The sequence below is a fragment of the Hydra vulgaris genome, chromosome 12 (genome assembly GCF_038396675.1).
Source record: "Hydra vulgaris chromosome 12, alternate assembly HydraT2T_AEP".
Taxonomy (NCBI): Eukaryota; Metazoa; Cnidaria; class Hydrozoa; order Anthoathecata; family Hydridae; genus Hydra; species Hydra vulgaris.
The window spans coordinates 22362501-22379042 of record NC_088931.1 but is presented as its reverse complement, the minus strand read 5'-3'; the positions used below and the strand labels follow the sequence as shown (position 1 = coordinate 22379042).

Genomic DNA, 16542 nt, shown 5'->3' with positions numbered 1-16542 from the left:
CTTGCATTTAAAAACATGGCAGAAGTAGAGGTTTCCAGATTATTCCATTCTATTTTATATTTTTCCATTATTTTATATGTGAATGGAATACATTGATACTTTAATCACTTAGATGATTACAGATCTAGATATTTCCATTCCCATTAAGAATATTTTTCGAGATTTGGCACAAATAATAGTTATAATAACTTAAAAATAATGATTTAACAATTCGCAAATCCCGCTATTAAGAACAGCTTAATTCAAAGAATATGTTATGGGTTGCAGAAAAGTTTCTATAAGAAATACCAAACAAATAAAACTAACTTATATGACATAAGTAGGATCTGTGACCGTTTCTGTGTCTTCCTTTGCTTTATAAAGAAGTCTAAACAAGAGTCCTTAAAAATATTATTCTATGAAAATTTTTATTACAGCCTTATATTAAGCACAGCCTCCAAAAACTCTGAAATGTTACGCTAATGTAATCTTTGTTAAAGATACTTTAATTATGTAAACGATATTAAAGTAAAACCAAAAGTCAAGAACTTTATATTGATTTGTTTTGTCGTAAACTAAAATTTATTAAAGTAAAGAGCAAATTAAGTATAGCTATAGTTAGTTGTGTAACGCAGTTATCATCGTACCGGTTTTGACAGCGCTTTGTAAAGAATAATAACTTTTTAACTTAATTATTTTTAAAGTGCATCAGTATCATTTTTTAACTCAAGAAAAATTTTTTTTGTTTCTCCTCAAATTTTATTTTATTTTTCTCTTTGAAATTGTTATTTCATATAAATTCTTCATATATTCTTTACAGAAGAGTTTCTATAAAATCAAATCAAACCGATAGAGCTAACTTATTTGACATAACTAGGAACCGTTATCCGTTTTCTGTATCCTCTTTTGTATTTAAAAAAAAATGTTAACAAGGGGTTAAAAAAAATTTGTTTATAAATCTTTATGTTAAAACCTTAATATTCCTGAAACACCGGAAGAAATATTACATAACTATCATCTATGCTAACATTAAATAACTATAGTTTATAAGTATAGTGAATGTATTGTTAACCAAATGCCAGGAGTTTTAAATTGATTTTCTGCTATTTATTAAATTTCATTGATTGATGAAAGAAGACCAAATTAAAAACAAGTTTAGATGTAGTCAGGTGTGGAACAGATCTAACATGACCCGTATCATACGGGTCATGTTAAATCTGTTCTATATATATATATATATATATATATATATATATATATATATATATATATATATATATATATATATATATATATATATATATATATATATATATATATATATATAGACATATATATAGACATATATATATATATACATATATATAGCCCTTTCTCACTCTCCTTATTCCTTAACTAATGGTTAAGAAACCTGGCATTTAAGATTAACTAATTTAAATATAGTAATAATTTACTATTATTGACATAAAATAGTATTTTTCTTTTAAATATTAAAAAATAGAATGTATACAGTTTTAAAGTAAAGGAATGAAATCTTAAAACCTTGCATTTTTCATCATACTCCAGTTGCTTAAGAGCCGGCGCAAAATGAACTGACAAACATAAGCAGAGAAAAGCCAAATCAGTGTAACAACTGTAAATATGCAAATAGCAAGTATTGTAGAATGATCAAAACGATGCTTCCTAAATTAAAATTAAAATAAATTAAATTATAAAATTTATGTATTATAAGAAATTTAAAAATTGAACAATTTTTGTTATAAATTATTTGCAAAAAAAAAGAAAAAAAAAAAAAGGAAAAACTAAAGTTAATATTACATACAAACTGTGCACCACAAAAAATAATATGAAAATTATCTGTAAGACAGATTACATTTTCATTACTGATAAAAAATGCCCTAAACAGGGTTTTTTAGGTATGGGTTCTTAAGTATTATATATATTATTATAAATGGCAAAGTTGACCACATATTTTGCCAGCAAAAAACAAATTAAATTAAATTGGCCATATCATATAAAAGCCACATTTTTTTTTTTCAAAGATGTTAAAAACTTAGAAAAAAATTATTGAGTAGAATTCTAAAATTCTTGTAAATTTTTCTGTTTTTTATTTCCATTGCTTTTCATTTCATTTTCATAGCTTAAAAAAAAAATTGAAAGTATGAACCATGGACAAACAGGCTTAAAAAGTTTGAAGATTTTTAAAATTATTTTACATTTAGATTAGCATTAATTCCATGAAACAAAGACATTGAAAGTTAAACCATCCACAAAGCAAGAAGCAGCACTTGCAAGAAAGCCCACAGTTAAAAAAAAACAACCAACAGCTAAAAAAAGCAATTGTTCGTGCTTTTTTCAGCAAGGAGAGTAATGCAAGGAGTCAAGCAGCAGTAAAATTAGTCTTACTAATATACAAAAAATTTACAAATAAAAGGACGAGGGATGTTTGAGAGTTGGATCAAATATAAAATATTAAAAAAAACTATATGTTTTGGATTATAACTTTTGAATCAACCATTGGTTTGAGATTAATTTTAATATAAGACAATTATACAAGTTTTATTAATAGAAATATAATATGAATAATAATAATGGATGAAGCATGAAGAATAATAATGGATACAAACTAAATAGCAAGGTTTACTTAGATTACAAAAAAAGAAATTTAAAGGCCTGTGTAAAAGTAGAACAAAAATTTGAACTTTCCAGTCTTTCTAAAAAAACATTCTAGTCACCCTCTTAGATTCTTTTCGAATTACAACCATTAGTACCAATCAATCGAGGAGTGGGTGCGATCACACTTTATTCCTGACCACATTTATAGTATTTAGTTGCGACAAATTAGCCAAGGCTTTTTAGATGTTTTGAGAACCTTCAAATTTATGTATGTTTAAATTAAACTAAAAAAATAAAAATTTTAAAGAACAACAAAATAAATAGCAGAAAAACCAGTAAAAGTTAAAATACTTACTATTTAATGTAAACTTAATTGTAAGCAACCCCTCCCCCCCCCCCCCCCCACACACAGATTTTTTATTTATTTATTTAGAAATCGATGTTTAGAACGTTTGTAACTTAGGGTGTTTAAAAGTGCTATGAATTTTAATAAAATTTTGTGGTGCAAATTTTTAACTCTATAAAAAGTTAAAATGATATAGGGTGCGACAAATTACCAAACATGCACGCATTTGTTAAAACACGCAATAATCTTACAACCAATAATATCTTATAATTTGCTCACGCAAACGTTGGCACTTAATTGAGATTATTCAAAACGAACGCATTACTTCAGTAATTTTTTTTCAAAATAGTTTTTGATTGATAGTTTTTTATTTATTATAAAAAACACATATTTAAAATAAAAAAAACAATTAATTTCAGAAACTTTAAAAAAAATGCCAAAACATAATTACTTTTTTCAAAAGCGTTACTTTCAAGTAAAATAACAAAGTACGCTATAGAAAAAAGTAGCATGGTTTTTGCATGCGCTCACAAAAGCAACCAAAATTTTACTTAAAATGAATGCTTTTGTAAAAACTTCAAAAGAAACCGTGCTTAAACATTTTGATTGCTTTCTTTTATTAAAGAAAGCGATCATAAAGTTTAAGCACGGTTTCTTTAATATTACATTAAAGAAACCGTGCTTAAACTTTATGATCGCTTTCTTTAATAGCAATTACATTAAAAGTTTAAAGCTACATTAAATGTTTGAATTCATTATAAATAAAGTTTTGCATGCCTTTTTTTTTAAATTTTTTTATTTTCCTTAAAGTGAAGTAATGTTTGTTTGCATATTAAAAACACTTTAAAAAGTTTTTTTTATTGTGCATTTCTCAATAATTTTGCAAATGTGTAAAAAAAAAAATTGAATAAATTTACCAAGCATCTGTGATGTATTTAATAACTTATTAACTAGAATAAAAATTATTTGAAAATAAAACTCCCTTATTTGACATAAATATTTTAAATTAATTTATTGACATTTGTCAATAAATAGAGATACGCAAGTCAACGTTTACTTAAAAAAAAAAAAACATTATGTCGCGTCCTGGGATAGTTAAAAAATAGTTGGCAGATGCGATTGTTTCAAGATTATTGTAATGCTTTTTTTTATTAAATATTTTTTTATTAGAAATTATATTTTCATGATAAAATGGTTTGTAATTATTTTTTGATAGCTTTTGTACTCATTTTGCCTTAAACTCTAATCTAAATATTTTTTTCAATGATCGCCTTTTATTACAATGCAATAAAGTTCTCAAGAAATTTTGTAGCAGTTTAATTGAATTATGGAATCAATTAAATTAAAAAACACATTTACATTTGCTTTGTTTTTTTTAGCGCATTTTTTAAAAGCGCTTTTTTGTCAAAACTTGCAAAGAGTCGCGGCCAAGTTGTCAAAAGAAAGTATTATATAAAAATATGTTATCATATTGAAGCTGTGCAATGTCATGTTTATGCACCAGTAACCTATGAGAAGAAGTCTATAAACTTAATGCAGCTTCTTCAAAACAAGTGTGTCAAATAATGGCTAAGAAGAAAGCAAGCGCAAATTGGAGATTGTGATGTCAATGCGGCTCCTGATGCAGAGAGTGACAATGATAACAACGCAAAAAAAGAGATCCTCCTAATGAACTATGAAGAATTTAATGCAATCATACCACATATATAAAAAATTATTTAAATGGAATACTTGGATGTTGAATCACGAATTGTTGGGCTGTTGACCCCAAGAAAAATTTGGAGTATGGAATAAAATTTCTTTCAATGCACCTCAACAACTCAATGGAAATAGTTGTGGAGTTTTAGTACTAATAATTGTACAAGCTGTTAGCAAAAATGTGAACAATAGTATTGTGGATCCAACAGCTGTAGCATACTGTCAATACATTTGTGCTAGATTTTTACAATGCATGTGCCCTAACATTGATAACGAAGATATATGTTCTATCTTGTTTTGTGTTAAACCTCATGGTGCTGTTTAAAATGGTCACCATGGTATCAGTGAAGTCGTTGCAATCTTCTCAAACAATATTTTCATAAAGCCAATGCATTTGAACAAATAAATGCTATAAAACGGGTTTATGTTGTTTGAAATTTTGTTTATTTTTGTAAAAAAAAAAAATTTCAAACAATAAATCTTTTTACTACTTGTACTAATATAATCGCTAATACTTTAATAAAACAAACTAATATAATTGTTAATACTTCGTATAATAATTATATTAGTTTGTTTTTTTATATATAAAAAAAAAACTTTTATTATCCTGGCTTGATTTTACATTTTTAAGCCAGGCCAGCTTAGGTACAACCCTTGAGAAAGTTTTGTTAAAAATTATAGAAAGATTACTATATTATATAAGTATAGATTAATATTTATTATTTAAAAATTGTGTATTTTTTATGTTGAATGTATTTCTTTTAAAATAATTTGTATGATTGATTTTATAAAAAACAATACTTTTAACACTCAACATAATGAAGGCATATTAGTAAAGCTGCCTTGTAGGATACGCATTTTTAGGCTAAGGCTAGGAGAAGCCAACTCTGACTTAAAATACCACCTACCTTGAGGCACTTGGTTAAATAAAGGTTAGAGATGGTGTCTCAATAAAAATATTTATCTTGGGCAGATGTTAAACAAATCTGGCTATTGTCTTGTAGAAGGCCTCCTAGGCAAAGACTTAAGGGGTAAACAGATTCTATCTGTTGACCAGCCTCGCACCCCTTCTTGATTTTTTTGGGCTAGCCAAGATGTATTCATAATAAATTGTTTCCAGCTTAGGATGTTGAATGCTGGATCTCTTTGTTCTATATCGCTCTCATTCATCTCAAGACTGCACTCTTTTCCAGGTTATTTTTGATCAAATTGACCAAGCCCTTTCTTTTTATCCTTCAGCCGATACCATTGTTGTTGGTGACTTTAATGCTCATCACAATAAATGGCTTAGCTCTTGTGTCAACATAAATAGTCAACTTTCCAACAGGCTTTCCACATAATACAAACCATTTACCTTCTCAACTCGACTATTCTTGTTTCTGATCCTGGTCTGTACTTAATTTCTCCACATTCACCCTTAGGTGCTTCTGAGCACAGTTTGATCTCTCTAAAACTATTATCTCATTCTTCTTCATTATCAGAATCCCCCTATCATCGTACCTCTAACAACTACCTTAAAGCTGACTGGGACTCTTTCCATGATTTTCTTCATGATGGCCCTTAGGTAGAAATCTTTCATCTTCTTATTTGATAACAAATGTGCTTCTTATGTAACTTCTTGGATTCAGACTGGCATGGAGTCTTTTATTTTCTCTTGATAACTCCAAGTCAAGCCTCACTCTTCTCAGTGGTTTTCCTCTAATTGTGTTGCTGCAATCCAATCGCGATCATTACTTTCATTTCTATCAGTAAAACAACTCTCCAGAAAACAAACGCTTGTTTACTACTGCTAAAAAACCTTTGTAAAAAGGTTTCAGGTAACAAAATCTCATATTTTATCTAAAAAATTAGACTCTTGTGACTTTTGGAGAATCTTTAACAGTACCTATAACAAGGGCATATCTGGTATTCAACCTCTCTTGTTTGGTTCATTTGTCACCTCACCTAAAGACAAAGCTGAAATGTTTGTTAAGAACTTCTTGTCAACATCATCTTTTGATTCCACTAGTTGTGTTCTACCTGATATAGCTGACAAACAGGTTGATCTATGGTCTGATCTTCGTATCACTCCAGCTTCTGTATCAAGTGATTCCTGCTTAGACTCTTCTACAGCTTGTAGTCTGGACAACATACCTGTTATAGTCTTGAAGAAGTGTTCTCCGGAGCTGTCGTCTATGCGTTCAAAACTATTAACAAGTGCTTATCAGAGTCTTGTTATCCAGCCCGCTGGAAAGCGACATCCTTTTTTTAAAAATTCTAGAGAGCAATCTGACTCGTCCATCTACCATTCCATTAGTCTTCTTCCTATCATAAGCAAGCTTATTGAGTCTTTATTTAACAAACATTTAATTTGTCATCTTGAATCTAATAACTTACTTTCTGATCATCAATATGAATATTGATCTTCTCGTTCTACAGCTGATTTGTTAAAGGTAATAACTAATAAATTTTATTGTGCATTAGATAGATGTGGAGAGGCTAAGGCTATCATTCTCGACATTTCTAAAGCTTTAGATAAAGTTTGGCATGCTGGTCTTCTCCATAAGCTCTCTTCTTATGGTGTATCAGGTAACATCTTTAAGATTACTGAATCCTTTCTTACCAATCATAATATAAAAGTTGTCCTCGATGGACAGCACTCTTCTTCATATCCTGTAACTTCAGGAGCTCCTTAAGGTTCTATTCTTAGCCCTATACTTTTTTTAATTTACATTAACGATCTCATAGAAATTCTCACATCTAAGGTGGCATTGTTTGCTGATCATATTACCATTTATTCTTGTCTTGATAAGAAGCCAACACTCTCTGATTACCTGGAGGGGGCATTTGAGCTTGAAAAGGATCTCACTTCTGCTACAGCATGGGGCTCTCAGTGGATGGTGAACTTTAACTTTAAGATAAAACTCCAACTTTTTCAGCTGACCATTATCACAATAATTTAGATCTTCCTATATTTATGAATGGTAACGTACTCAATAAGTCATTTATCTTTTATCTTCTAGGATTACCTCTTACTTCTGATCGTTGTTGGAAACCATATATCAAATCCATTGTAAAATTAGCATCTGCTAAGGTTGCATCTCTTTATCAGGCTCGCCACTTTCTTACTCAAGATTCTAATCGTTATCTCTATAAATCTCAAATCCGTCCTTGTATGGAATACTGTTGCCATAACTGGGGGCGGATCTTCCAATGATGCCCTTTCTCTTTTAGACAAGGTGCAAACATAAATTGTAAACATAGTTGGACCTGCTCTAGCAGTTAACTTCCAATCATTATCACTTCGTTGTAATGTTGCTTCTCTTTCTCGGTTCCTAAGTGATCCAAAAATTCTTATTCTTATAGTTTTTTTTCCTCAAACATCAGTCCTTTGGAATTCTCTTCCTTTCTCTTGTCTTCATGATTCATATAATTTGCAATCTTTTTAAAGTCATCTGTTAATCATTATCTTACTCTTTAAATTTAATCTTTTCTCTTTCAGTAACTTCCAGTAACTTGTTGGAAGTAAAGAAAATAAAAAATTAAAAAATAAAATTGAACTTTTTTATAAAAACCTCATCTTTGACAATTTATAAATTAGATTTTAAATGAAATGAGATAAATGAAAAATTATTTTTAATTGATACAACTACTTGAATTTAAAAAAAATTTCTTCAAATTTTTTATTTTGTTTATACAGAATTTAAGACTTATAAAGTCTCTTCTTAATTGTTTATCTTGCAGACCAGATATTTTACAGACATATCTTGATTATCTAATAATCAAATAAAATACAGAAACTTATAGCAACTGAACACAAATATGATACATTTATGATAATGATGAACACCATTACAGAGGTTTGAACAAAATACAAACATACATTTATATAAAATGACTTTAGGGTAAACCAGCACCACGCCAAAGATCCACAATCATACAAATATATAAAGTGAATTACAGATGAACCTACACCACGCCACAGGGCCATACAGAACACAAATATTAAAAATTAAAAAACCCACTCACTAAACATCATCAGCAGTGCTGTGAAGTTCTGCTTCCTTTTTATAAATCATTTTTACCATTTTAGTTTAACCATAATAGTTTGCTTTTAAATAACTTGATGCAACAAAATCTTGCTTCTATTTGCAAAATTCACAATAAAATTATAACTCTCTTAAAATGTAATATGCCCCTTAAATATTAATTTATAATATATATTATAGTATAACAAAGCAATGAACTTTAGTAAAATATAGTTGCTAAATGTATACGGTGAAATTGGATGATTTTTAACATATGAGCTTGCTATAAACATTCCTACTTCAATTTCCAATTGCACCAGGAATAAAAAACAGTTTTTTCTATGCTTTTGTTTTGAAAAATGACTCAATCATTTCATTATTTTTTTCATTTATCTTACATGAGAAGAATTATTTCAAATATTTTAAACTTTACAAACTATGCATAGCATAAAATGGTTATAAAAAATATTGACTTTTTCATTTATTAAATAATTCAACTAGCAATAGTTTTATTAAAATTTTATTAAAATAAAACATAAGTACATAAATAAAAGAAACTGTTTCATCATTAAATGATCATTAATAGCGAGTTGCTATTTTATATAAAAGAGTGTCACTTAATTTTATAAAAAAAAAGAAAGAAAGGGAAGTTTAGAAATTATTAATTCTAAACATATCTTTTTTCTTTAGTCAAGTTTTTTTTTGGTTAAGAATTTGTTTCTTTTTTTAGTAAAGTTTTATTTGTTAGTCAAGCTAAGCTTTTTTTGCGCATTTTTGAATTGTTCTCAAAACATAACTAAAAAGCCATGGCCAAGTTGCCAAAACTAAATGTGTGTGGTCAGGAATAGAGTACAATTACACCCGCTTCCCAATCAAGCCTGACATCTGCCATTATGTATTTTGTAGAGGCACCCTTTAATGAACAATTAAAGTTCTAGTGAAAGAAACTGGTTGAAAAATGTTTCCTATCCTTTATTTAGGATACTGAATCCAAAAATGAAAAGAAAATAACATAATTTGAAAGTATAATAGCCTAATTTTTTGTTCTGCTATCATGGGTGTGGTTTTCTATCCTTTATATTTAGGGCTATGACTTTTTTTCTAAGTCATAACCCTAACGTGGGTATTTCATGTATATAAGTCATTAAATATGCTTACGCAGGAAATTCTTTTTCCATCCTCTGAAGTAAATCCATTGTGGTTCCATGTTCTGTATATCTTGCAGATAGTAAAGCCCCAAGAAAAAATATCCATGTTGCAGGTGAGGCCGGATAAACTCCTAATTATTAAAAGTGCGTGTATACATATTTATACATATATACATATACATATATATTAGGGTGGTGGTAAAAAAAACTTTTTTTGAAAATGTCAGCTGACAACCCCTAAATGTGTTTTATATAATAAAATAATACTGGATTTAAAAAAATTTTGAATAAAAAATATTTTTACGGGTGCCACAAGGCCCTTATACATCAAACAGGTCCCTAATAATATAAAAAAAAAAGGTTTTCAAAAGTATGTCATGTTGGGTCTCAAATGATGCAAAAATATATAAAAATTTCAAAAATATGAATCATTTTATAATTAAATGTTTATTTTAGAATTTAGTAAACAAAAAGTTACGTTTTTTAACTAAAAATGAAAAATAGGGAATTTAACAAGATTTTTTGATTATAATTTTTTTTATCTATGTTTTTTTATAAAATGAATATTATTTTTGAAATTTGTATATGATTTTGCTTCGTTTGAGACCCAACATGACATAGTTTTGAAAAACTTTTTTTTTTATATTATTAGGGACCTGTTTGATATATAAGGGCCTTGTGGCACCCGTAAAAATATTTTTTATTCATAAATTTTTTAAATCCAGTATTATTTTATTATATAAAACACATTTAGGGGTTGTCAGCTGACATTTTCAAAAAAAGTTGTTTTTAGCACCACCCTAATATAAATATATATATATACATATACATATATATATATATATATATATATATATATATATATATATATATATATATATATACATATACATATACATATATATATATATATATATATATATATATATATATATACATATACATATATATATATATATATATATATATATATATATATATATATATATATATATATATATATATATATATATATATATATATATATAAAATTTAGGGTGCATCAAATGTCAAAATGTCTATAAAATATTTACAAGTTATTTATATAAGCGACTTGATAAACAAAAAAATAAATAACTTGAAAATAAACACACAAAAATAAGTAAACAAAAAGTTGATGAAATTTATTAATTTTATCCTATTTAAACTTTATTGCTAAAAAAAATATATATATATATAAATTTTTTTTTCACTAAAAAAGCTGAACAGCACTAAATAGTTACATTTCAAAACTATTTTAAGAGTTTTTTAACAGGAAAAAATTTGAACAATAATATTTATCAAAAAACATTTTGCAAAAATATTATGTTTTTACATTATATTGTTTAATATCTATCATATTACTTAATTGGAATGAGTTACTTGTAAAAGCAAAATCCCTACAGTCCTATCCAGAAAAAACACCAAAAGAACACTAGTATTTCTTTAAGTGGTTTTAAATTTGATTTGTTTTGAACCAAATAATAACTTTTCAAATTTTTTGTACAATTTTTATTGTATTTATTTAACAAAACAAACTGAGCTTTTAAGGTTTTGTTGCAATTACAAACATATTGGAAAAAGTTGTAAAGCATGTTTAATAGATTCATCAATACTCCAACTATTTAATAGCAACATATTTTCATATTGCTTTTTACTGATGTTCAAATATTTTTGTATGTTCATTAGTATGTTTTGTAACTTTATGACACTTCTGATGACAAAAATTGGTAAAATACAAACTTGTAAAAACTTGTGTGAAAAGTCACACAAAAAAAAAGAAAAGAAAACAATAACACTGTTTTTCTTGATAAATCGCTCCAAAATCTTAGGTAACTCAATTCAACTTTAACTTTGCTAACAAATTTTGTTTTTTACAATTACTCATACAAACTTTAAAAGTTGTGAAACTGCATTTCATTATACAGTACAATCTCTCTAATTTGAATCTCCTTAATTCGAAAAACCTCTATAATTCGACTAAATGTAAAGTCACCATGAAATGCGCTTAAGAAACTTTTTTGTTTAACTTTCTATAATTCGAATCTCTATAATTCGAAAACCTCTACAATTCGAATGGATTTTTCAGACCTGTCAGTAAGATTCTCTCTGTAAATCGAACTTTTTAAATTTTTGTCGTATAAAAAGCTCTTTAACCATCGAACTCTTTTTTCAAATTTCAAATGCTTTGATTTTTTGTTAAACAATTAGCGTGAATTATTTCCTTCTGTTTGAAAAAAATCATGGCATCAAAAAGACTGCTCTACTGGAATTGGAGAAAGGAAAAACAAATAAAGAAGTTTTGAAAATCTTTGATATTCCACCAAACACTTTTTCAACCTGGAAAAAGAAAAAAGATAAAACCTTTGATGCTTTTCGTCAAGGAAATTTAGCTAAATGGGTGAAAGTTGATACGTATTATCAAGTCAACAAAGCTGTACTTAAATGGTTCAAACAAATGAGAGCTGATGTCCCAATCAGTGGTTTGCTGGTAAAAGAAAAAGCTTTATATTTTGCGAAAGAGTTAAGCTTCGAAAATTTTCAAGCTTTGGATGGATGGCTAGACAAATTTAAGAAAAAGTAAATTAATTTCTTATTTTATTCTCTCGAATTTTTATGATTAATGACTTTACAATATATGATTATTCTACAGCTTTTTATTTAATTGCTTTAAAAAAATAAAGTAAATATTTTCCAGAATTAGACATTTTGGAAACTTGCAAAGACCTCGAAGTTAAATTCAAACGTACGTATCCCACGTATAAGTTATGTCAAAGCAATTAAAATTTTTTTTTTGTAGATATGGTATATCTTTCAAAACCATTTCTGGAGAGGCAAAGTCTGTTAACGATTAGATGATTGCTCCATGGTTCGAAACCACACTGCCTACAATTCTCTCTTGATACCCACTTGAAAATATTTTTAATGCCAATGAATTTGATCTTTTCTACCAATGTTTGCCTGACAAAAGTTTACATTTAAAAAATGAAAAGTGCATAGGAGGCAAGCATAGCAAAGTTCGCCTGAGTGGGGTGGCTGCAGGTAATGTTAAAGGAGAAAGACTTTCAATGTTTGTAATTGGAAAATCGAAGTCTCCTAGATGTTTTAAATGTGTGAAAAATATTCCTTGTCCTTATCGGGCCCAACCAAAAAGTTGGATGTCGGCAGAATTATTTGAGGAGTGGGTTAAAGAAATTGACCTAAAGTTTAATTTTCAGAAAAGGAAAATTGCTTTAATTATAGATAATTGTTCTGCCCATCAACTACATACAACTTCGATCACCCAACCTATGGATCAAGGAGTTATCTGATCTCTTAAAACCAAATATCGCTCACTTGCAGTGAAAAAGAAAATTGCTGCCTTAGAAAAAGAGAATAAGATGCTCAAGTTCTTAACTGCTATGTTTATGCTAATAAAAGTATGGAATTCCATTCCAGATCAAACCTTCATAATTGTTTCAAAAAATCAGGAATATCATTAGAAGCAGTGGAAAAGCATGTAAATGATGATAACGGCCCTTTCTGTGGCTTAGATGTAGACGAGACTGTAATGGAAAACTTAAGAGATGATCTCGAATTGTTAAAAACAAAATTTGATGCAGATTTTAACCTCATGGCCGACGAGTTAGTAGACATAGATTTCAATTATTATATTGAAACTGAAGAGGAATGATGATGAGTGCGTTGGTGTTTCTGACAATGCTACAAAACCAAGTCTGAACGAAACGATGCATGCTGTCACTGTACTCAAGAATTACAGTTTTTATTCTAACTTTGGAGATGATTTGACGAAGGCTCTTAAAGACATAAATCGTGTCATTGAAATGGATTTAAAAGCCTCAAAAAGACAATCTACAATTACTTAATTTTTTTTTGAAAATGCAAAAGTTTAAATCACATAATATATATTGCATTAAGGCCTAAGAACCACTATTTGTTTCATGTTTGTTTGTTTCATTTCTATTTGTTCCTTTGACCAGAGTATTTGAAAAAAAGTCAACTTTCTATAATTCGAAAATCTCTCTAATTCGAACTTTTTTTTTCCTCCTTAAACTCGAATTAGAGAGATTGTACTGTATTTATATTTAGAAAATCATGCACCAACTCAAACTTGTTAACTTCATCGATATGAAAACAGATTTAAATAGTAAAACCAAACATATTCTGAGAGGACATCACCATAAACTAGAACGCTAACTAGTAAAAAGTTGTTAAGAGCATCATAGTTCATAGTTCAGAATATGGTTTTATTATTAAATACATTTTTTTAACAATAATGGTCAAGTTGCACTACCAAGCTACAGACTGGTATGTTTTTCTAAATTTCAGTTGTCTTTGCGAAACAAGTCTTCCTGTACTGCTGAGCGACCATGACTTTACACCCTTGTCCTAAAATCTAGGTAGCACAAAATTCAAACTTCAAAAAAAAAAAATTGTGAGCATCTTGAAATGCACATAATTTAATAAATAACTTAAAAATGTATACTCTCTAAAAAATGTATATTTAGAAGCAAATTACACTGAAAATTAAGTAATGGCAAATTAAAAAAAAACATACTAAACAAACATTGCTTTGCAGCATAATAAATTGCTTTATATTGATATAAGTATATACTTTTATTTGTACCACTCTTTTTTTCTATACATTTTTATTAAATAACAACTTTTTAATCTTTTTCTACATTTTTATTTAATAATAACATTTATTTATATTATTTATTATATGCTTTAAATAATATTTTACATTTTAAATAATGACTGGAATTAAATAATTTGCGATGTCTAAACCTAGTCAATGATTAATTAACTTTTAAGTCACCTATAACACAATGTAAAGAATTTATAATCATAATATTTTATTTATAATAGTTAATTACTTCTTTAAATACTTATATATCTGTTATAGTATTCTTATTTTATTTATAAAAGTTAATTGCGTCTTTAAATACTTATATATCTGTTTTACCAGTGTTAATGTCATTTTAATGACATCAGTAGCATCAATGAAAACTCAAAGTTTTAATAATAAATATAGCTGTTCCCTATAACATTTTAAAATACATCTCCATCAGTTTACATCTCCATCAGTTTCAATTGGTAACAAATTTACATTCTCTAATTTCTAATTGAATATTAATTGAATAAGCTTGATAAGTAAATGTTTGTTTATTGTTGCTATTTATCTTGCTTTATTGGGACAATAAGTGCGAATTTCATAATTGTAAACTGGCATAAGTGCAAACTGGCATAAGTGCAAAGCAGTTTTTAAAAATGTAATATCAAGTTTAATTAATCAAACATTTTTGAAAATGTAATATTAAATTTAATTATTTAATACTATAAAAAAATAATAATAAACATTCCTTTAGAGTAATAATAAAAAACCGTTAAATAACATTTAACTCATTTTGCGGTAATTAATATTATTGCAGTAATTTAAAAAAGTTAATGCCTTTAAAAAATAAAAAAATACAGAGAACTTTATGACGTCAAATATCGCATAAAGCTAATGCATTAAGCATTTTTTATTTAAAACAAGGCCTGCTCCTGCTTACATAAAATTACTTAAGGCGTACGTAAATTGCTCTAGATGTAACGATTTTAACAGCAAAACCCTTATATGGAAACATTTTCTGTGCAATAAAGAAAATGAAACAGCAATGCATAAACAAAGGTACTAGATTTCTTTAACAATATAAAGAATGTAATAAGAAATGAATTAAGACAAACAATTAACAGTGGAACTTATTATTCAATTTATTTTAAAAATTTTATTAAGGATTGTACGAACAATACATGCTGAAAAGCATGTAATTTTACTTAAAGAAAAACTCTAAGCATTTGGTTTAAATCTTGAAAATAGTATTGTGTACATGATGACACAGCCAGCGTAATAAAAAAATAATGGCAAACTATTACAGATTAATCAACAGCTATGCTTTACTCGGGATGTTCAACTGGCTATTATTTCAATTATACATAATACATCAGCACCAATTTAAACTCTATTAGACGAGGAAGTTAATGATCACATTGAAAACTTGAAAAATGAATCTGAATTTAGTGAAAGTTGTGAATCAGATAGTGATAGTGATGGTGATGAGAGTTGGTTTAGAGTGGATAATCAAATAATTGAACAAGTAATAATTACAAACAAAGTGATTGATAAAATTAGAAAAATCGTGATGGTGATTAATAAAGTTAGAAAAATTGTGATGGTTTATAAAGATTACTCACATATAATGATGACGGTCTTCAAAAATACATAGAAAATTACTTTGAAAAAAGACTTCATTTAATCAAAGACTGTAAAACAAGATGTAGCAAGTTTTTAATGCATTATGACAACTTGTTTTACAAAGATTGTTAAACAAGTTGTCAACTTTTTAATGCATTATGCCTCCAGAACCAAAGCATGAAGGACTAAATAGACTGAATACTGTACTACCTGCATAACAGAGTATATAAATTAATGCTCATAGGTAAAGTTTTTGAAACATTTTTAAATTTTAAAAATAAAAAAGTAATGTTGAAGCTTCTAAATAGATAAAATGTAACAAATTTAAATCAACATGCAAATTTCTTGGACAACGTTGAAGATTTAGCAAATAAAGAAGATAATGAAATACCAAAAAGTGCAGATAATGAAATACGGAAAGTTATTAGTTAGCAAATATTAATGAAATGCCAAAAAACTATTAATGAAGTCTTAAAAAAGTTTTCTAGCAAC

At 27.5% G+C, this 16542-nt stretch overlaps 1 protein-coding gene across 1 annotated transcript in view; it reads right to left on the bottom strand.

Moving 5' to 3' along the window:
- Nucleotides 1-16542, bottom strand: part of LOC100212546 (carnitine O-palmitoyltransferase 1, liver isoform) — an 81394-nt gene that overhangs the window by 63769 nt on the left and 1083 nt on the right. The window contains exons 2-3 of the mRNA XM_065812564.1: nt 9805-9925; nt 1522-1662 (exon numbers count right to left, since the gene is read on the bottom strand). Of these exons, the coding sequence (XP_065668636.1) occupies nt 1522-1662; nt 9805-9925 (262 nt within the window). The remainder of the gene's footprint in view (nt 1-1521; nt 1663-9804; nt 9926-16542) is intronic.